Source organism: Oppia nitens, unplaced genomic scaffold (assembly GCF_028296485.1).
Source record: "Oppia nitens isolate AA-2021 unplaced genomic scaffold, nextdenovo-longstitch-racon4-pilon3 scaffold5_pilon_pilon_pilon, whole genome shotgun sequence".
Classification (NCBI taxonomy): domain Eukaryota; kingdom Metazoa; phylum Arthropoda; class Arachnida; order Sarcoptiformes; family Oppiidae; genus Oppia; species Oppia nitens.
Window position 1 is genome coordinate 6988809 of NW_026533243.1, and position 20890 is coordinate 7009698.

Below are 20890 nucleotides of genomic sequence, written 5' to 3' on the forward strand. Positions count from 1 at the left end.
TTACTCATTGATTCAATTGTTAAAAAATAATCTTTTTTATACGATTGAGTGTGAATGCATTATTGTTTAAGTATAGGAAATAATTTAATGAATAATTAATTGATTGCTTAAGATTAAGGACTAGACTGTGTTTGGGCTCATATATTATCAATTGCCAGAACACTGGCACTATCTTATAACCCTATCAACCATATATATAATTATATATATATATATAGAAAGAGAGAGAGAGAGAGAGAKAGAGAGAGAGAGAGAGAGAGAGAGAGAGAGAGAGAGAGAGAGAGAGAGAGAGACTCAATAGCACTTAATAGGAATCGGTGATAGGCTRCTGAGCCATACCAGAGCTGGCGCTCTAAGACACGGTACGGGAAAGGCAGACATCGTTATGGAGCAGCTCTGACTTACAACACACACGGCTCAGCCTTAGGTATCCATCACATCAATTGCTTTAGTTCTGGTTTATCATTCAATATGATTGTATACAATACGAGTTGTTTTCAATGCTATCTRTGCTTTCATATTATATAATACTAAATAAGATTATTTTGTGTCAAATGTTTTGGATCGTTAGCTTTGATGTATACATTGATTACTTGATGGGAGAGACTCATAGAATTGTTGTTAATAATTCATAATAATAATTAATATAATGATAGTTCATCAATGTTTTCCTATAATTATCATATATATTGTCATCATTTGGTGCTCAACTATAGTCACGATGACTGTCGCCAAACAGGGTAATTACCATCAATTTTGTTAATTTAATTTAAATTTAATTTTATCCAACATCACTAATTGAATTTATATAAAAAAATCTTAAGCTAAATGTTTTTTTTTGTTAACACACATTAATTATATATTCAATATATATAACGAATATTCTGTTTGATAGGTAAGAATATTCTTATACAGTATATACACTATATTAATATAAATACATTAGTTGTATATAATACTGTATTTTGTTTTGAATTAGAATTTTCAATTAAAATTATAATTAAAGTTTATATACAGTATCAACATTATTATGATTGCAATCATTAGCTGATTGATCAAAATAATACTACATTTGTGATCACAATTACAATAACCAAACTTAGTTGATTTAGTGTAATCAAAACATTGTTAAAAATTAAAATTCAAGTTAACATTTAAAATATGTTAACATTAAAAAATATGATTGAATGATTTATTCAAAATAAAATCATATTATATGACACATCCATTTAATGCAATTGACATTTTTTGCAATTGACAATACCATTTGATTTGGTAACTGTGCAGTCATATAGCTCTTATACAATATAAGTGTTTGTATGTATTTATGTATGTATGTATGTGTCTGTATTTGTGTGTCTATATGTATGTATACAATATATATGTATATTGTATGGTATGGTATGGTATGTGTTAGTATGTGTTAGTATGTGTTAGTATATGTTTGTATGTAAGCAATACAACAGACACTTCGCGGCTACCATTGGTTAATGAAATACTGGTTTGCGATCGACTATAATATCTATGAGACTCTCTGATTGTCAGCAATGATAGCATCAAATTGATTGCAAAATACAATTGAGATTTGTGTGACACCCGTTGTGATCAGTAATTATAAAGAGCATCACATTTGACTGATTAAATCATTTAAACACATTTAAGTACTACTTAAGACTAATTTCTTTTATGGATAATTATATACATATATCTTACATACATATATATTGTATATATCTAAATAGTATAGTCATATTGTTTTTATTGTTAAATATTAAGTAAGAAAACTTATGACATATCAAATTATAAGACAAATTAGTAGAAAATATAAGATAGTAGTCTATCATTTATTTTAATGTCAAAAATAGCAACAAAAATATTATACAAATTAAGAAATCAATGTTTCGAGTCGTTTAGAGTTAATATTTTTAAATAAATGATATGTTCACCAATTTTAATGCTATGCTCTAAACTTATTATATATGTATATATATTTTTAAAAACACAAAATATTTTATGATCAATAAAACTTAATGATATTCTTCAACAATCTAATGATCATTTTGTTTCTCAAAAAACTTTGAGCCAAAATCTATTAAATTTCAAGCCATATTCACATCCCCGACTCTCTCTCTCTCTCTCTCTCTCTCTCTCTTATCTATCTATCTATCTMTCTATCTCTCTATCTATCTATCAATACATATACTATACAGCTCTCGATACATACATTTGTTCATTGGAGCAAAAATTTGAGGATTATTTGCTGTATAAGTATCACAATTGCTTGTCTCATGAAATTGAAATGCAAAGTTTGTGTGTGCAGTCAAAGTGCAAACATTATGAATGACTAGAAAATTGCAATTCAAAACTTAAAGTTCATTATATTCAATGAGAGAGAGAGAGAGAGAGAGAGAGAGACGTCTTTTTTGAAGCAGAATATTCTGTGTGACATAAGATAGACTTAATATTCATGAAATGTGTTATTCAATGCAGAATGTGATCGTATGTTCATCAGTAATCCGGATGGCCTTAAAAACGGCACCTTTAGGTCACCCCATATAGTGAACGAAGCGCGACATTCACAGCAATGCATTTACACATTCATTGCCTCTGAAAATGAAAGAGTTGTCATATCGTTCTCGTTGTTTGACTTAAGAGGAAGTACTCCAGAGTAAGCCATTTGTTCCATACGTTTACTATTTTTAATGCATTATTATATTATTATTCAAACAGTCACTCGTTTTCCGTTCATATAATCAATATTTGAATATAACACTAATATAAGACTATTATAACTGTATATTAAGATTTTATTTATAAATCTGTTTGCCTTATAAACAGCTGTAGCGGAGAGTATGTCGACTTATACACAGAACTGGAAGAGCCGGCACAGGATCTCATCTCAACGCCATTTGGAGGCCGTTATTGTGGACGAACTCTTCCAAGAAAGAGGATATCACTGTATCAGACACTAGTACTTGGATTTTATTCCGATCAAAAACAAGTCGACGATAAAGTATTTGAAGGCTATTATGAATTCATCGACGCCAGTGAGTAGTCGTTTAACTCCCATTCCTCCCTGTCCTCCGTGTCCTCCCATTTCTCTTTTCAATTCACTTATCCTTTTTATTCTTTATATTTAGTATATATTCTCTATTTTCTATTCTCTACTGTATTCACAGTTATTTTCTACTATTTTTGTCATTACTTGTGAATAGCAAACCAGGGATTTAAACATCAACCGACTCTTCTTTCTCTAAATACAAACACTTTAAGAGTCACTCCATTTGTTTGTTAGTCAGTAATAATATTTTTGCTGTTTTATATTCACAACTATTTTTATACATTTATATTAGTTATTTACAGTACAGTACAGTATATGTATATCATTACAAAAACAACAAATTTAATAATACTAATGCTTTCTGGGCTTAACATTAAATGACATGAAGTAATCTAAGTATATATTTTGTTACTAACTATACATATATATTCATTTGCATAAGCATTTGAATAAGGCTTATATTAGAGTATATTTATAATAAAACGGTTAGTTTTCTTTCGACAAGTGCTTAGATTTGTTAAATGCTCAGGGTGCATTTTTGATTGACAATTATGCAAAAATTGTGGGGTAATTAACCATTTATATATTGAAAACGTTATGTGTATGACATACACACACTTAACCTTACCATCAGATCATTTATCTCTTTGAAACATCAATTTTATCTATTGTTTTATTTTGCTGCCAGTGTTATCAAAATTGTTATATACAGCACTTATATGGGATATATACTATATATCATTGGCTTAGTTTTGAAATTGTTAAAAGCTATACAAAAATATATCGCTATTTTTTGTTGTTGTCTTATAACGTTATTTTATAATTTTTTATTGTATTATTATTCCTATGCTCTTAATATATAGCCTGATATACAGTATATTGTATATCTATATATATTGTATTTATTATATAAGATATAATTTATATTATATAATAGTATTTTGTCTCATATATCCCAGTAGTTTGTTTGGAACAGTAGTTAATCAATTTGAGCTTTTCGTGACATGGATTGTGATATAGAGAGAGATATTTACTGTATATATATATATATATAATGCCCGACAAATTTGGTTGAATAGTGTGTCCCATAACATCTCCAGTAGTAGTGTTTGTGTTAGCAATAACTCAATAGACAAACTTATATATAGTTATCGATGAAATCAAATTGTGAAATACATTTTTCTCAACTATACTCACGTTTCTAATAATTTTTTCTTTTTATTTCTCACTCTCTCACTATAAATATATTTTTATTATGACTTTAATAACAGAGAGAGAGAGAGAGAGAGAGAGAGAGAGAGAGAGAGAGAGAGAGAGAGAGAGAGAACAACTTATTTTATTACTCACAGCAATGGGTTTTAAAAAGATATACAAATATATATATATTTGATTCAATTCATTCAATTATAGTTAACGCATCAATCTTTCAAAAAAAAGGTTTACAAAAATTTAGTGAATTAAAGGAAAAATAGAGACTTAGTTGTGATACTGTATGTTGTATTCAAACTGCAAACCATTTGGTCGACACATATATAACTTATATCTTGAGAGAGATGTTGTGTTATATATCTATAGACATAACACATAGGAAAACACAGAGCAAAACCTCCTTAAGGCTACAGTTATTGATCTGTTCAATGCTTCACATGTTATTTACAGTGAAAATTGATTTCAACTACTATTTTGTGAACACTTTTTATATACAGTATTATACATATGGTATGGTATGGTATATACGGTATTGGTATTGAACTATCTTACTGTTGAGTCTTATATTTGTTCAATTAATTTGTAACCTTTAAAACTCCACTCATAAAAATTTGTATCATTTTTTTTTTGTTAAAAGAAAAACATTACTATAAATTTCAAGTGTCTGATGAAAAATAAAATTCTTATATATACCGTATATATATATATTATATCCAATTATACATTATATCTATAAATATATTACAATTGTTTTGTTTCAAAGACATACTGTATAGAGTAGTAGTACACATATGCCATTCAGTGGTCTAATCATTAAATTTATATTTTTTTCACTATAAAAATTTCGATCAATTTTTTTATTCAATTTCTTTTATTTTCTTTTAAAACTTTTTTTTGTAAAAAGAAAAATCTTCTATCATTTCAAACAAATGGCTCTTATTTTGATATAACATAATATCATCAAAAATATTTGGAAATATTATTGAAATCATTGAGTGTTTAACCGATTTTCTTTATCGTGTGTTTGATATGTGTGTATGTATTGTACAGTATATATGTATTTAGTTATGTTTGATAGAGAGAGGAAAGGCAGACCCAATAGCTGTATGTTTTGAGCTCTCAAACTCGTCATTTTGATAAATTGATTTGCTTTCACATCCCATCTTTCACTTATGATATCACCACTAACTCATTGCTCATACAAAAACCTATCCTAAACTATAGGTCCATTTATTGCGGGAACTCCTGCCCCACACAAGTCGTGCAGTTTTACAATATATAGCGATCAGAAACGGGAGGGACAGTTCCTGAGCCCAACATATCCCGGTGTTTATCCTAAGAACCTGAACTGTCAGTACAAGTTTATCGGGAAAAAAGGACAACGAGTCAGACTTGAGTTTATGGACTTCGATCTCTTCTATGGCGGTCCACAGTTAGTCCACTTTCTCTATAATTTTTATTGTTATATATATTGTGTCTAACGTTTCGTGACATTTAATATAATAAATGTTGTATGAAATGTAAGACTCTATCAAATTATGGCAAACAACAAAAAACTAATAACTATTTGTCCTCCCATTCCTCTTATTCCTCTCATTGCCTCAAATATATAGCTGTCCTTTTGATTATATCAAAGTATATGACGGCAGTTCAGATATGGACCCACTCATTGCTACTTATTGTGGTCAACAGAGAAATCTGATGGTGTATTCCTCGGGAGAGAACCTATTTGTTCAGTTCAATACACTTAAGAGAACCGCCGACAGTCAGAACAGAGGGTTTTCCGGTTGGTTTGAGTTCAGCGAAAGATTCGTTAATCTCGGTATCAATTTGTTGTCTTTTATTGTAAATTTATTGCTGTTAAGATATATTGCAATTAATTATTTATTATATTATTATAAAAACAATACTCATATAGTAATTAAGTTTATATAAATTCTAATCATGTTATTTAACAAATAGTAAAATAAATATAAAAACATATATATTATTAGTACAGTATATGAATAATAAATAATTGGAATTATTATAAAATTTAAAAATATGAATATTAAGTACTGTATAAATAATGTAATAATTATCGATTATAGGTTTTATCGGTAAAAATGATGGCCAACATATAAAAGGCACGGAATGTGACCAAAAAATTTTGAGTCGAAAAGAGTCCAACGGAACTATATATTCACCAAATTATCCATTTTTATATCATTCAAACATTGTTTGCAAATATTATATATACGGACTCCAAGACAGTCAACATTTGGAAAGAGTGAACTTAGAGTTTGAGAAATTTGAGATCCCGGCAACTGATCCAAATGAGTGAGTAATTCATTATTAGATACCACAGCTATGGCACCAATTTATTGATCACAACATTGTTTTATGCATGTATTGATCCAATAGATGTAATGACGCTTATGTTAGACTCTATACTCAAAGTCATGATGCGATCGAAGAGTTTGATTATGTTTTTTGTGGGCAAACACTTCCTTCACCAGTGATCTCTGACGGGCCCACTCTTATCATTGTTTTCAGTAGCGGCTCAACACAGGGACAGGGTTTTAAGGCCCGATACCTATTTGAAACCGACTATAAAGTGCCGGGAACGCCGTCAACTCCCGGTCAGTGCCACTTCTCATATGTTAGTGAAAGCTCAAAGACAGGCGAAGTGAATTCGCCCCGTTATCCGAGTAACTATCCCTCAACTACTCACTGTATATACGAATTTTTTGGTCAACCCGGACAACAAGTCAAACTTGTGTTCAATCACTTCAAAATAAATCCTGATCTGTCGGCCACTTCGGCCGGTTATAATGATGTTTGCGTAGATGACTGGCTTGAAATTTATGAAGTGTTGGCCAGCGGTCGTGAAATAAAATATGGCAAATATTGCTCAGCAACAACTCCGGGACCTATTGTCACTGATTACGGTGTGAATCGGATGAAAATCATATTGCACACCGATGACACTGGAGTGTCCAGTGGGTTCAGCGCTACATACAGTTTCATTGAATCAGGTGTTACTTCATTAGGAGGTATGGTATTAGAAATAATGTATAATAAAGATATACTGTATTTAATAATATCACCATTTTATTATAACCCTATCTTAAATATTTGATAGATTGTGGCACTAATATAACGGGTCAGGAAAACGGTGTGATAACATCACCTAACTATCCCAATGGATATTTAGCTCACCGTCAAATGTGCAATTGGTATATAACCGTCCGACCCCGATATAAAGTGCTTCTATATTTTGAATCATTTTTGGTTGAGGGCGAACCTCCAGGTATTTATTTTTATCAATTAATATAAGTATTGTTTTATTTAATCAATATTTTTTAAATATATATATATATACCAGTGCGAGGTTGTTCCGGTGCTGTAGTTAGAGTTTGGTTAGATCTGAGCCAACAGCCCGTTGAGTTGTGTGGCAGTGAATTAAACAACGAAACTTATGAATTGACTTCAAATATAAATTTGCTCAAAATTACGTAAATATATTAAGCAATCATAATATTTTTATATACATATTAATTATGAATTTTTATAATTCAGATTCATAACGGCTGAAAAAGCTGTCGGTGCCAAAGGTTTTAAGGCCAGCTTTACGGAGATACGCGAAAAGGGCTCAACTTGTGATCAGTTTAGATGTGCTTCCAGTGGTTATTGTATTTCAGCCAATAGTTATTGCAATTCAATACCAAATTGCGGTCATAATGATCGGTCCGATGAACTCAATTGTATGAAAACTTTTTTATTTTAATGATTATCTGTAATTTACAGCAATAAGTTTTTTTAAACGTACGGCAAATATATTTATAATTTATAGGCAAAAAAGTTGTTGAAATAAACTTTTTGATGATTGGTTCGGGTGTGTGTGCGGCAGTCATTCTGGTCTTAATCATTATCTGCAGTTTATGTCACCGAAAAAGCAAACGAAGGCGAAGTAATGGCAGTATTACCGCTCAGTTTGATATCTCACGACCCAAACCACCGCAGTTTGAAATCCCTCCCTCTCTTCACTTCCTGCCTATGGATAGTGTTTGAAAAGAAATGTTTCACTAAATTATAATAATTTTTATGATTATATAATTAATTAAATAATATTGATTGTAATTATATTATTAAATGTAAATTTTGTTGAATTATAAAACAAAATATTTGTAAATATTATATATACTGTATATTATGAACAAACAAAACTACAAAAAAAATTGTTACAAATGTTGTCCAATGCATTGACAGTTAATCTTAATTTTCAGTCTCTAAGCCATCAGTTGATCCAAATGAAGCAAAATTTAGAAAAAAATCATTAATAACTGTATTATATAATACATGTTGTCATCAAATAAATGGTTATTTAATATAAATTTTATTGAATATTCTGTAATATAATTCATACAAAAAAGTTATTAAATAAAAATTTATTATTTATAAAAATTAATTTAAATATTATATTAATCATTAAATTAATCTTAAATTTAATTTTGAATTTTCATTACATTTGATCCATAACTTGACTATTCATATGAAATAATACCACAAATGTCTTCACAGAGATATCACTTCTTAGAGTGACAACAATTCATGACGTAATTTATGTATTGTTTTGTGAGGTCATAGCCATCAATGTCTGTCAGACAACACATCCTTTTCCGTTCACGTCTTGTGTCTAAAAGGTTGGCATTAATTGGTATTAATTGCGGTAAACATTGATTTCAGACAATTATCTTACCATTTGATCCACTGTTGACCGATATTTATGTCTATAATTGGGATTAACATATAATATGTTCCCTTTTTTTTGAGGACAATTGAGATCAATGTTAAGATAATTGGCTGACAATATGTTGTTTATCACTTCTTGAGATCAATTAGTCTAATTAAAACAATTGTCTCATTGTTTTGTTTCTTATTTATAGTGATTCAAGTGTCTGAAGAAGAAGTGGCTAATCTGTGAAAATGCATCTCTTATTGCGCTCACAATCGACTCATACCTATGATGTCAATCCAAATGAACAGATCTTTGACATTAAGGTAATTAAAAAACAATTGATTGCATGCGATAAAAGACATGAAAATGATTTTTTAGTTGATCTCATCATTTCTTTTTGACACCAATTTGTTGACACATTTGATGCTTTAATTGTCTTTTGTTTCTAACATTTTTTTAATCAATTTCTTGAAACAAATAGCTGTTCATTGAAAGAGCAGAAAACATTTCAAATGAAGATCAAGTTCTTTATTGTTGTGGTCGACCTCTTGAAGAGGATCAACTGATTAGCTCAGCTAACCTTAAGGACGGCGACTCTATTGATGTCTGCATTCGTCTCAGAGGTGGCAAAGTTCACGGTTCACTGGCCCGAGCGGGTAAAGTGAAGGGACAGACACCCAAAGTGGAGAAACAGGAGAAGAAAAAGAAGAAAACTGGAAGAGCTAAGCGACGAATGCAATACAACCGACGTTTCGTGAATGTGGTCGCGACTTTTGGCCGAAGACGCGGTCCAAATACTAACCAAACGTAAACGGATGGACCAAATCATTGGATGCATTATAGTCTTCAACATTCAATCTATTTAAAGATTAATGAATATGTTGTTAAAAAATGTATTTCAAAAATAAAATATAAATATTTGAATTAAAAATAAGTTTATTTTTTAGAAATGATTTGAATTGCGATTTATATATACTGTATATTACAGTATTAAAAGCAAAAGGATTTTTTGTTTTTAAACTTTTTGTTAAGCTATTAATGTTTGTATTGAAAATTGCTTTCCATTTCTAGCCATAAATGTATTATTATTATAGTTATTATTATGATGTGCCAAATGAAAGCACATATTTGTGATGTTATTTGCGGATCAAAAAAGTGATATATATTTTTGATACATACAGTTGTTTTAAGTGTAGTATTGTGTTGTTATTTCATGTGATGACCTCTTAGACCCGTTTCTGTTCTCATTTCAATTGGTTTCTGATGAGACTCCGGCTCAGGTATGTATGTATGTACAGTATGTATGCGTTTATGAATAGCCTCTGTTATAAAAGTATAGTAATATTTTTCTTTTAATAGAGACAGCTATCGTGTCTGTTATATAATACCAGAGCACACAAAACTGCATTTATTCCTATCTATAACGTGTTGTGTTGTGTGTAATGTATTGTATTATATGATAAAAATAACAATACGTTTGGTTGGATTGCTCTGTGTTTTACATGTTTTAAGAGTGCAATTAACCCAAAAACTACTTACGATCCGAACTCACACTCTCTTTTGGACAACACTTTACGGAAGTCTTATTATTATTATATAAAAGATGATATATATATATATATCTAAGAAAAAAATATTTTTTTCATATTTTTTCATGTTTGAATGAATGAAATAATATTAATAATAATAATAATAATAGTATGAGAAATAATAAATGAAATCCAAAACCAAACTATAAGTGAAAATTCTTTATATAATCTTTTTTACAGACTATGAATAAAACGGTTTATTAATAATATTTTTTATATACTTTAATATAAATTATATATAATGTAATATAAAAAAGAATAGAAAAATAAAAATGTTTTCAATTTTTTTTCATTTAATAATTGCTTTTATATTTGGGCGTTCACTATATATACAGTATATAAAGTTATATATATATATATAAATGTATACTACAGTATTGAGTTAAATCATATTTTATATTATTAACAATATAGTAACAATAAGCGGCTTAATTGCTCCAAACTATTAAAAGTACAGTATTTAGAAGTTTAAATATATTTTTAAAAATTGCTATTATTATTATTGTTATTATTATTGTTGTTATTACTAAATATTTAACGTTATTTAAAAACACATTGAAAGATAAAGAGAGAAAATCCTCATAAAAATAACACTCACTTTTGCATCCGTTGACACAATTGTTTAAAAACAGATATTACTTTCTAATAAAACAGTTTTTTATCTTTCAATACAATTGAGATTATTTAATAGCAAAACTTGTTTTGTATTTCACTGAAAGGCACATCAAAACAGTAATAATTAGAAATGCATTTTTCATTACATTATTATTATTATTACTTTTTTCTATTACTGAAAACACTATAAACTAATTTGTTTCACTCTTTGCCATCAATTATCTGTTTATAAGGCCTCCTGAGTGGCCACAATCGGAAACGTCAAGATATATACTAATAATAATAAGTTTTATGAATTAGAGCAAAATGTTTGCTCAAAACAACTATAATTGCTTTTTTGCTTAAAATACCTCTCAATTTCATCTAAAATATCTACTCTTTTTTGTGATACAAATATAATAACAATAATAAAGTTTTTTATTATTTATCTTTCACTTTTGTGATGCTATAAAAGGGTATAAAATGTTTAATTAAAATAACAATTACTTAATTAGAATAAATAATTTGTGTACATTTTTATTGTTAATAATATAATAATATTATAATACTGTTATTTTTGTACTATTTGTATACTGTATATAATAAGTGGGCAATAAAAGTGAGAAATAAAAGCTAAACTATAATTAGTCATGAAATGAGACAAATTTAATTATACTCTAATTATGGTTATATATAAATTTATATATAAATAAAACAAATAAAAGTTTTATTTATAAACAATTTTGCAAATAAATACAAATAATAATAAAACATTAAAAGCTAATCATGTTTTTAAATAAAACGAAAGCAAAATTTTTATTTCAACTTTTGGTTTTTTTTTTGCTGACAACAAAACATATACTACAGTATAATGTTAGCAAATTAATAGGTTTTCAAAATATATACATAAACTTAATATAAGTTTGTTTGTATTATATATATATATATAATTTGAATGCCGAGAGTTTTGAACTCCAAAAACAAAATAGTTTTCTTCTAGCATTTTAAGTAATACTTGAACAACACTCTAACCAAACTATTGGCCAACAAATAAAATATTTAACAGAAAAAATTAAAAATACTAATCATTTATTTAGACACTAACTGAGTCCTTAAATTATTGTTTATTATCCATGAATTGTGAGTATGTTTTCTCTCTCTCTCTCTCTCTCTCTCTCTCTCTCTCTCTCTCTCTCTCTCTCTCTCTCTCAATATTTAAACATAATTTTAAAATATAAAAATAAGCTAATGTTAACATTAAGTTTGATGTGTGTTTAAAAAAACTATTTGTGTTTGAAATAATGTGTTGTGTTTTCTTGATTTACAAAATGATTAGTTTTTGATTGTTATGTTAAGCTTTAAAAAATTATTAGGAGAGCGAAAGTTCATAAGATGTTAGAAATATAGAAAAATATAGTCATAAATATTGGCTAAAAGATTATGAAAAATAAATAAAACGATTGCAAATAATTATGGATTAAAGCGTAACGAATGATCCGTGAAGACAATCACTTGCGATCAACTGATTCATCAGTCAAATCACATTTTATTATTAAGTTTGTTGTAAACGTCATACAAAATAATTAATAAAATACATTAAAATTAGGCCTCAAAAACAAGTCAATTAAATTGGTTAAGCAATTATCATTCAATTGATTCAACTAATGGATTCAGGAATCTGTTTAAGAATATTAAAACTAAAATCTTTTACCGATTTCTCATCTCTTTATTTGCTTTTAAAACTCGGGATTTTTATCCAAAGCCAGCAATACCTGTCCTCTGATGTTATTAGATGTTATAATGTGTTTGAAGTGAAAAGAGCAGTGAAAACAAGCTTTGGATCATCTCTTAGGAGGCGATCATCCGTTTGTATGATTCGTTTGATGAGTACTGACCTAAAAACCCATTTCCTATTTCTTATTGCATTTACAATACAATACTTAGAATATTGTACTATAAGTATAACAACACAAGCAATCAAAGCCTCATCTAATAAATAGCAACTCTTATAGAGAGTCAAAAACTTTTATCATTTCATTCAAATTGTTTTACAATTGAATCAGAATTTAATGCCATAAGAGTATCGCTTAAAACCAACTATTTATATGTTTTTATATCAAACTATTATATAATGTATATGTTTTTGTTAGTATTTATTAATATTTGTAAGTTTTATTCATTAATTTATTCATTACTTTTTCTTAAATATCAACTATTTTATGGATAAAACATTTAAATGTAAATTAATTATAAACTAAATAATAGGTACGGCTTTCACTTATGTATCAAGTGTTGAGTCCGACGATCACCGCCTAAAAGGATTAAGTGATGCCGAGATTGCAATCATCGGATTATCGCCACCTAATGAGCCGTCACAGAGAGCACTGTTGGATAGTGTAATACCAGCACTAAAACCCCAAGAGTCACTTTCATCTTCTTTCATCACATATGACACCATCGATGAAGAGGAACAGCCCATCGCTAATGAGGAGAAGCCGTTTACCATAACGTTTCCAATTACCAGAAGCTCTCGCAATAAGCAGTCGGTTCAGGTAATTATCGCACGTTTTTAATTAATTTGCATTTAATTATAAATAATAAGATAAAACTGATAAAATTGTTTTCATAAAGTATTTGTTTGCATAGATTAATCATAAATAAGATGTAATATTATATATATATATTCTCCTATCTCTCACTCATTTTTCTCCAACAGAGTATAGTAATCCCATTGCCGTCCAATTTGGACGACAAGACCGGTATAATAGTGATTGAAGATCACGACGACGGCGGAGGAAATCTTGATCGACGCACACTTAGGGCTCAGTTTTTTGCGCCGACACGTATCAAACCATTCAAACAACAACAACAACAACAACAACAACAACCAACTCTACCATTCAGAGAGACTCTCGACGAAAACCGTATGAATTATTTTGAAATTTTTATTTTTTTTTATTTAATGATAAATTAGTTTACTTTAAAACCCCACAATTATACAATCAAATTCATATAAATGTGTGATTGTAAATACTATTTAGTTTTTTAAAATGTGTTTAACAATAGTTGTATAAATTATATGTTATTATCTGATTGTTTAATTTTAATGTATTGTTTTCTATCAGTATTTTCATTTTATGATCTTAATTATAATACTTAAACTAAAATATTAGCAATTTTCACTAATAATGACTATATTTATACTAAGGTTTAAACTTTTATTAAACTTATCCGCAATTGTTGTAAAAAACAAGTGATAAATCTATAGTATATTATACTGTAGTATAGGTCTACTACAGTATATAGTATATAACATATCATTAAAAGTTTCACTACTTTTTCGTATATAAAATAAGCAAAAGTTTATATGTAATAACAATGAGAGAAAACTACATTTTAAAAAAACTATGAATACATGTATCATGAAATCATGTATTCATCGATTTAAGTTAATATTAATTGAATTAGACATTACATGAGTTATTTTAAATACTTGTTAATACTGTACAGTATATATAAGTTACACTAAATTATACATTATATACAATATTATACAGACCATTAATCATTGATTTAACTCATTATTAATATACAGTACCGTAAAATGACTATACTATAGTCAAACAATTTCATCAAATATGTTACAAAACAAGTATTCAAACAATATGTCAAATTTAATTTGATGTTAATATTATTTGATTAAATTTTAATATTATTTTCAATTTGATGTCATTGTATTGTAACAGAAATAGAGTTAAGAAATATGTATTTTTAAAAATACAAAAATATTTCTGGAAACTTTATTTTTGAGTTCCATTATTAATCTATGAATTTCTATATACATTATAATGTAATTACTATGTTCACTGATTAAGCGTTAAATATATTGAAAAAGTATATCTGATATTTTTAAAGTTTTCTAAAATTTTAAATTCAGTTTTTTATACATTTTTTTGGTAACTTTTAATTTTACATAAATTAAATATCCATTAAATTTTCTTAGAAATTTATTTATAATAAATCTATATTATTTGCTAAACATTAAACAGAAGTTTTAAAATTTTAATAAAATATAATAATGCACTTTAATATAGGTATAGAATAGTTTTTTATATAAAAAAATAATGTTGAATATAAATGATTTTTGTTTTTATTTTATTTCACATAGTTGTCTAAAAAATATTTTAAACAAATTTTTAAATACATTAAAACAATATGAGTTAAAAAAAACTTTATAAATCATTTTTAATAATAATAATTATAAATATTATAAATATACTCTACTTTGCAATTCATAAACAAAAACAAAGTATTCATTAAAATTCCGTTTTATGATGTTTTGTGAATAATTAGTGGTATTTTCAATACCTGTTTTTATAAGTTATATTATTATTTCATTTTAGTATATTTTTAAAAAATTTTATTTGCCATTTAAATTATATTTATAAATTTACAATACAGTAAATTCTAATACTTTCACTAAATATTTAGTTTTATGTGTTTTAATTCCAGATATAATTTTTAGGTAAACAATTTTCCCAAAAAAACTCATGCAATAATTATTATTTTTTTATAGTATTTATTTAAATATATAATTTCCTGATTTATGTTACAATTTTCACATTATTATAATTACTGCTAAAGCTAATGGTTTTGTGAGATATACGCTAAAAATCGTGAATTAATTAAAATATTGCATTAATTATTATCAATTGTATGCTAAAAAATATTTTTGTTTTGTTTTTTAAATTTTATATTCAATAAATAACAGTAAAATAAATAATTATATAATTTATAGTCAAAAACAAAACTGAAATATCTTCAAACCGGATTAATGGCTTCAATAATAGTCAAAAGAGATCACAACTACCGATCATAACTAACAATCGGTTGACCAAAAAGATAGCCGAGACAAGAGCCGAACCGTCCACTTCAAGTTCGGTTATTTTTGATGACGATGTACTGACAGTCACCTCAACATTCTCACCCGAATCGGTATTTCGACCGAAGTCTACCCTCTCATCCAATAACAATAAAAAACAAAACTTTACAAAAGTTTTAAAATCAAGTCTTCCTATTATTGATTCATTGGCTTTAAATATGAAATCTAGACAAAGAAAGAAAAAATCAAAGACAATCAAAATAGTTCCCAAAACTACGACAACAACCACCACTACTACTACTACTACAACACCTGAACCGCCGACCACTACTTTTAGTGATGAAAGTGAAGAAGAGTTTGAAAACACAGAAAATACTGAAAGCACGACATTTACAACACCAGAGACTACCACAAGAACTAACATTTTAAGACAATTTGCGTCTTTAAATGAACGATCAAATGTTCGCCGAAAATGGAATGCAAATTTAGTGACCACTACTTTGAGGCCAACAACTACCGAAAAGCTCACCACTACTGCAACTCCTGAGTGGACAACAACTCAAAGAATAACAACAACACTGAAACCTACTGAGAGTACAACACCAACACCAACACCAACAACAACAAAGAGGAGAGTTCCGCAAAGAAATATTCGCAGACAATGGACCACTACATCGACTACAACTACTCCAAGTCCAACAACTGTCACAAACAGACGTTGGGAGACGACAACTATTAATCCAATTGAGACCACAGAAGCTGATTATGAGTTAATATCATTTGACAATTCAGCGAATAAAACAAACTTTGATTTCAGAAATTCTCTCCGATTGGTTAGGGCTAAGAATAAGACACGAACTGAAAACATAGAAAGAGAAAACAGAGACGAAAACAATGGAAATGAGTCTATTCTTAGACCAAGACCTCCGGGTCCACCACAGATACCGGGAAATTTTGGCGCAGGATTTTTACCGTCAGGTAAAGCATTCAACGCACCCCATAATGTCCCGGGAAGTGCTGGCGTTGACTATCCAACGTATAACAGAATTCCGGTCACAAGTTTCGACTGCAAGGATCAGATGTATCCGGGATTTTACTCGGATTTGGAAACGGGTTGTCAGGTATATCATAGTTGTAATGGCAATCAAAGAGGAAGCAAACATACATTTCTGTGTCCAAATGGCACTATCTTTAGCCAGGAGTACCTGATCTGTGATTGGTGGTATAATGTCAACTGTGCCGACTCTCCTCTATACTATCAACTAAATAAAGAAGCGTTTGCTAATCCAACGATTAAAGCAAATTCAACTAAAATTAAAAATACAATGAATGCCAATAATAGCAATAATAATAATAATAAATTGAATAAAAAGCCGAAGACTACCACAACTGAGTTCGTGATTCGCACAATCACTTCAACTGATTTGCCTTAATATCCAATTAATTGCGGTCTTATTATATCAACTTATTATAAGATTACTGTTAACATCACAATCACGACTTTTTTTATGATACATACTATGCTTTAGAATTTGTTTGTATTAAATAATAAGATAATATCTATAATTTTAATTAACATTTAATTAAAATCTAGAAAATCTATATAACTATATAATAAATATAATATAATAGTTAATTAAATACATAATTATATATTACTGTAATAATATTTAATGTTTTATACGACAATTTATACGATGTAGTTCATCATCAAAACCATAGCATTGTGTCCATTAATAAATCATTCATTAATAAATACATTATAAAAATAAATATATAAATTGAATAAAAATCATTTTAAATATATTTTAAATATATTATACCAAAATATAATTAAATTTAATTATTTCAACAAAATCAATGTAGTATTAAAAATCTATTCACCAATAATATGATAAAAAAATATATAGTAAAGGTTTTGTTATCAAATAATTTTATTTATATTTTACATTATATTGTATATTACAAATATTTTAATGTTAATTATATAAAATAATGAAATTGATTATCGCAAGTGAATCAAATTGTAATAATTTGAATGGTTAGACATCATATCATCATCAATGACCTATCGTGTTAAGTGGTTTAGGCTTTTAGTAACATAAAAATTTGATATAATTACGGGTAAATAAAATATTAAATTCATATTTCAATACTTTATAATATATAATAATTTGATTAATATATTAATAAATTAACAATTTTTTATATGTAATAAATGTTATTAAATAGTGACCGCAAATATCTGGACAATAGAGTGGAGACTCTTGTTCTCCCAGCGGACAGTCGTATATCCATCAGTGGTGTTATCCCAGTAACAACTTGTGGCCGTTTGAAGGCCGGCGCCGTTCTTCTGGATGATAGCACACGTAACTAATGACCCGAAAAAACAAAACAATTAATTAATGATCAATTGGTTTACAATYTGTGTATTCCGTTATCATTGACTATAGTCTATACTACTGACCGATGTATTTGAATTTATTATTATTTTTGACCAATTGTTGCATCACTTGTTCAACTATAGTGTTTGACCAGTTGGTCACTTCTGAGTGYTGGTATGTATTGGAACCAATGATCGTTTCGACCACTTCTTTGGTCGTTTTGTTGACCACATCCGAGTCAAACCACTGCAATCAGATTATCACAAAAAAATGTTGAATCAATACAATAATCAAATGATGTCTTACATTATTATCTGAGTTAGTCATCTGTGGTAATGGTTTACAAAGTGATGTCCAGTGAAACCTAGAGATAAATCAGTGATTATCTGCTAATTGAGTCATAAATTGTTTAACACTTTCAGTCAATCAATTGTTGTCATAAAATATCGTATCATTTGATGATAAAAATTACGTCAATTCATATAAGTATTGCACTATTAATACTAAAAAGTATTAYAATAGTAATTATATTAATATTAATAAAATTATATTATATTAAAATTTATTTAAATATTTGTATTTTTAGATAATTGTAGTCATTTTAATTTGAAATTAAAACATTTAACATATTTTGTCATATTTTATCTTTATTTATGTTTATTATGTTTACAAAGTTATTGACAAAAAAATATTTTAATACAAATAAAAATAATAAATATTTAGAAAATTAATTTATAGTAATTATATATTGATTATAATTTGTAACAATTATTTTGAAAATTAATTTAAATAATTTGAATGTCAAATGTAATGATTCAATGGATATATTGACAAATGTGATCATAACTTAAAGTCACAACTTTTCGTTTATCACTTAACAGTTGAACGTCGGCCTCATTTCGTGACTTATGTCTCTCAACAATAGTTGCCAATTGTTTGCGATATTTTCCCTCAACTATCATCACTTGTGAATCACTATCTCGAGGAATAACAGTCTCCAACATATGACAGTCAATATCGTCTAAAATACGATTATCACTTGTCTTACAACAGCACTTATCGCTGGATAAGACATCAATGATCTTAACTTTTTCTTTATAATACTTTGCATTTTTATATTTTTTATCGATTATTCTTACTCTAAGGTTAGGCATAAGCCATGATTTGTGATGCGATGAATGATGTCTTTTATGAGATGAAGTTTGACTAACATTACTATGAATTTCATGTTTGCCTTTTGAGTCTTTGCTGTTTTCACTACCATTTTGTTTATCTCTTTTCTCTTCTTTTTGTTTGTATTCATCAAAATGTGTTTTATTAATAACTTTTCCTTCGTCTTGAAATTCTTTCTTCGAGACAACTCTTATCAAAGCAATTGGTGTTTTGATGGTTTCTTTCTTGAGCGTCAATCTCACTGTAACTCTTGTCAATTCGTCATCAAAATCTTCAATCACACCATAAGATCCCTTATGAGCTCCAAATTCAATGCAAACAAATGATCCTTTCTTTAGCTGCAAATCTTCTTTAAGATCTTCAGATTTCTTAGAAACTGGTTTTGGAATCGATATGTTTGCACCCAAACCGAGTCCTTTAGGTCTGATGACGGGTTCAATTGGCACATATGCCTCTTTGGCATTAACTCCGATACCCATTCCCGTCTTCCAACCCATACCTCTAAGCATTGCTAAACCAAATTCTTCGACCGGAATCGATTGATAATCACCGAGTGTTGGCTCTGTTGGTCTGATAGAGACATCAAAATTATCATTTGTTTCGTATCCTTCAGGAACTCTATTTTGAACCAAAGAGTCCAACACAGGAATTACTAGCGAAGAATAGATGGCACTCTTAGATTGATCTTCAGTTAATTCTTTGACTTCATCTAACAATTCTTTCTTTGCTCTCTCTTCGAGTGTCTCTTCAACTTTAACATCACTCTTATTGTCACTAATTTCTTCAGTATTATTATTATTATTATTATTATTATTATTAGACTTATTAATCGATGATTTATCAGAATTCTTTGACTTTAAATTATATCTATTATTAACAATAAGCGGAATAACGAGTTCCTTCTTTTCTTGCTTTTGAACAGTACTCTGGATCTGTTGGCCATCAATGGCTAATACGAAATCTGTATCTTTATTATCATTCACTTCTTCGGCTTTCAATTCGTTATTTAGTTTGTTATTCAATGTAAACGTATTTGGTTTGACTTTTTTACTGAAACCAAAGGCCAGTGGTTTGGCCGTCGGATGACTGTCGCCGGTATTGTCCGACATATTCACCACTAAATCATATAAAACTTAACAACAATTTGTTGATTGTTTTTATCACTTTTTATTATTAATACAATAAATGCTTTGAAAACGACAACAAACACATCTGTAATCACTATTTTCCACAAATAACGAGTCGAGAGTCACAACAATACAACTGATTATCACTTCT

General features: G+C 28.2%; 5 protein-coding genes across 7 annotated transcripts; 3 read left to right on the forward strand and 2 right to left on the reverse strand.

Annotated features, from left to right (window-relative positions):
- Positions 1-622: 622 nt before the first annotated feature.
- LOC128961767 (cubilin-like) lies at positions 623-8323 on the forward strand. The gene is made up of 11 exons (XM_054308034.1): positions 623-740; positions 2491-2668; positions 2839-3047; positions 5495-5702; positions 5884-6092; positions 6361-6589; positions 6674-7305; positions 7395-7562; positions 7638-7767; positions 7832-8016; positions 8106-8323. Exons 1-11 carry the CDS (start codon positions 650-652, stop codon positions 8321-8323), a joined length of 2457 nt encoding a protein of 818 aa, XP_054164009.1. The 5' UTR covers positions 623-649.
- A 560-nt stretch (positions 8324-8883) lies between these two features.
- Positions 8884-9924, forward strand: LOC128961788 (FAU ubiquitin-like and ribosomal protein S30). 3 transcript variants are annotated; one of them, XM_054308059.1, is made up of 3 exons: positions 8884-8955; positions 9199-9313; positions 9472-9924. In XM_054308059.1, exons 2-3 carry the CDS (start codon positions 9239-9241, stop codon positions 9799-9801), a joined length of 405 nt encoding a protein of 134 aa, XP_054164034.1. In that variant the 5' UTR covers positions 8884-8955; positions 9199-9238; the 3' UTR covers positions 9802-9924. The 3 variants fall into 3 exon arrangements, with proteins under 3 accessions (XP_054164034.1, XP_054164035.1, XP_054164036.1); XM_054308060.1 differs by having other exon boundaries at positions 8894-8969; XM_054308061.1 differs by having other exon boundaries at positions 8908-8981.
- Positions 9925-12837: 2913 nt separating this feature from the next.
- On the forward strand, positions 12838-17568 carry LOC128961685 (mucin-2-like). Its single transcript, XM_054307945.1, has 4 exons — positions 12838-12853; positions 13439-13725; positions 13890-14097; positions 15972-17568. The coding sequence occupies exons 1-4, from the start codon at positions 12838-12840 to the stop codon at positions 17486-17488; spliced, it is 2028 nt and encodes a 675-aa protein (XP_054163920.1). The 3' UTR covers positions 17489-17568.
- A 459-nt stretch (positions 17569-18027) lies between these two features.
- On the reverse strand, positions 18028-18913 carry LOC128961789 (dynein light chain Tctex-type 1-like). The gene is made up of 3 exons (XM_054308063.1): positions 18746-18913; positions 18523-18685; positions 18028-18428 (listed from the first exon to the last, which is right to left on the reverse strand). Exons 1-3 carry the CDS (start codon positions 18764-18766, stop codon positions 18280-18282), a joined length of 333 nt encoding a protein of 110 aa, XP_054164038.1. The 5' UTR covers positions 18767-18913; the 3' UTR covers positions 18028-18279.
- Positions 18914-19254: 341 nt separating this feature from the next.
- LOC128961686 (G-patch domain and KOW motifs-containing protein-like) lies at positions 19255-20889 on the reverse strand. Its single transcript, XM_054307946.1, has one exon. It carries the CDS (start codon positions 20719-20721, stop codon positions 19255-19257), a length of 1467 nt encoding a protein of 488 aa, XP_054163921.1. The 5' UTR covers positions 20722-20889.
- Position 20890: the final 1 nt, after the last annotated feature.

Bases quoted from the DNA above. Each gene is read 5' to 3' on its own strand.
- LOC128961767 (XM_054308034.1), top strand. From the start codon at position 650: ATGATAGTTCATCAATGTTTTCCTATAATTATCATATATATTGTCATC. The intron at 741-2,490 runs GTAATTACCATC...TATTCAATGCAG, and splicing joins GATGACTGTCGCCAAACAGG to AATGTGATCGTATGTTCATC. The intron at 3,048-5,494 runs GTGAGTAGTCGT...CCTAAACTATAG, and splicing joins TTATGAATTCATCGACGCCA to GTCCATTTATTGCGGGAACT.
- LOC128961788 (XM_054308059.1), top strand. From the start codon at position 9,239: ATGCATCTCTTATTGCGCTCACAATCGACTCATACCTATGATGTCAAT. The intron at 9,314-9,471 runs GTAATTAAAAAA...TGAAACAAATAG, and splicing joins AACAGATCTTTGACATTAAG to CTGTTCATTGAAAGAGCAGA.
- LOC128961685 (XM_054307945.1), top strand. The intron at 13,726-13,889 runs GTAATTATCGCA...TTTCTCCAACAG, and splicing joins GCAATAAGCAGTCGGTTCAG to AGTATAGTAATCCCATTGCC. The intron at 14,098-15,971 runs GTATGAATTATT...TATAATTTATAG, and splicing joins AGAGACTCTCGACGAAAACC to TCAAAAACAAAACTGAAATA.
- LOC128961686 (XM_054307946.1), bottom strand. From the start codon at position 20,721: ATGTCGGACAATACCGGCGACAGTCATCCGACGGCCAAACCACTGGCC.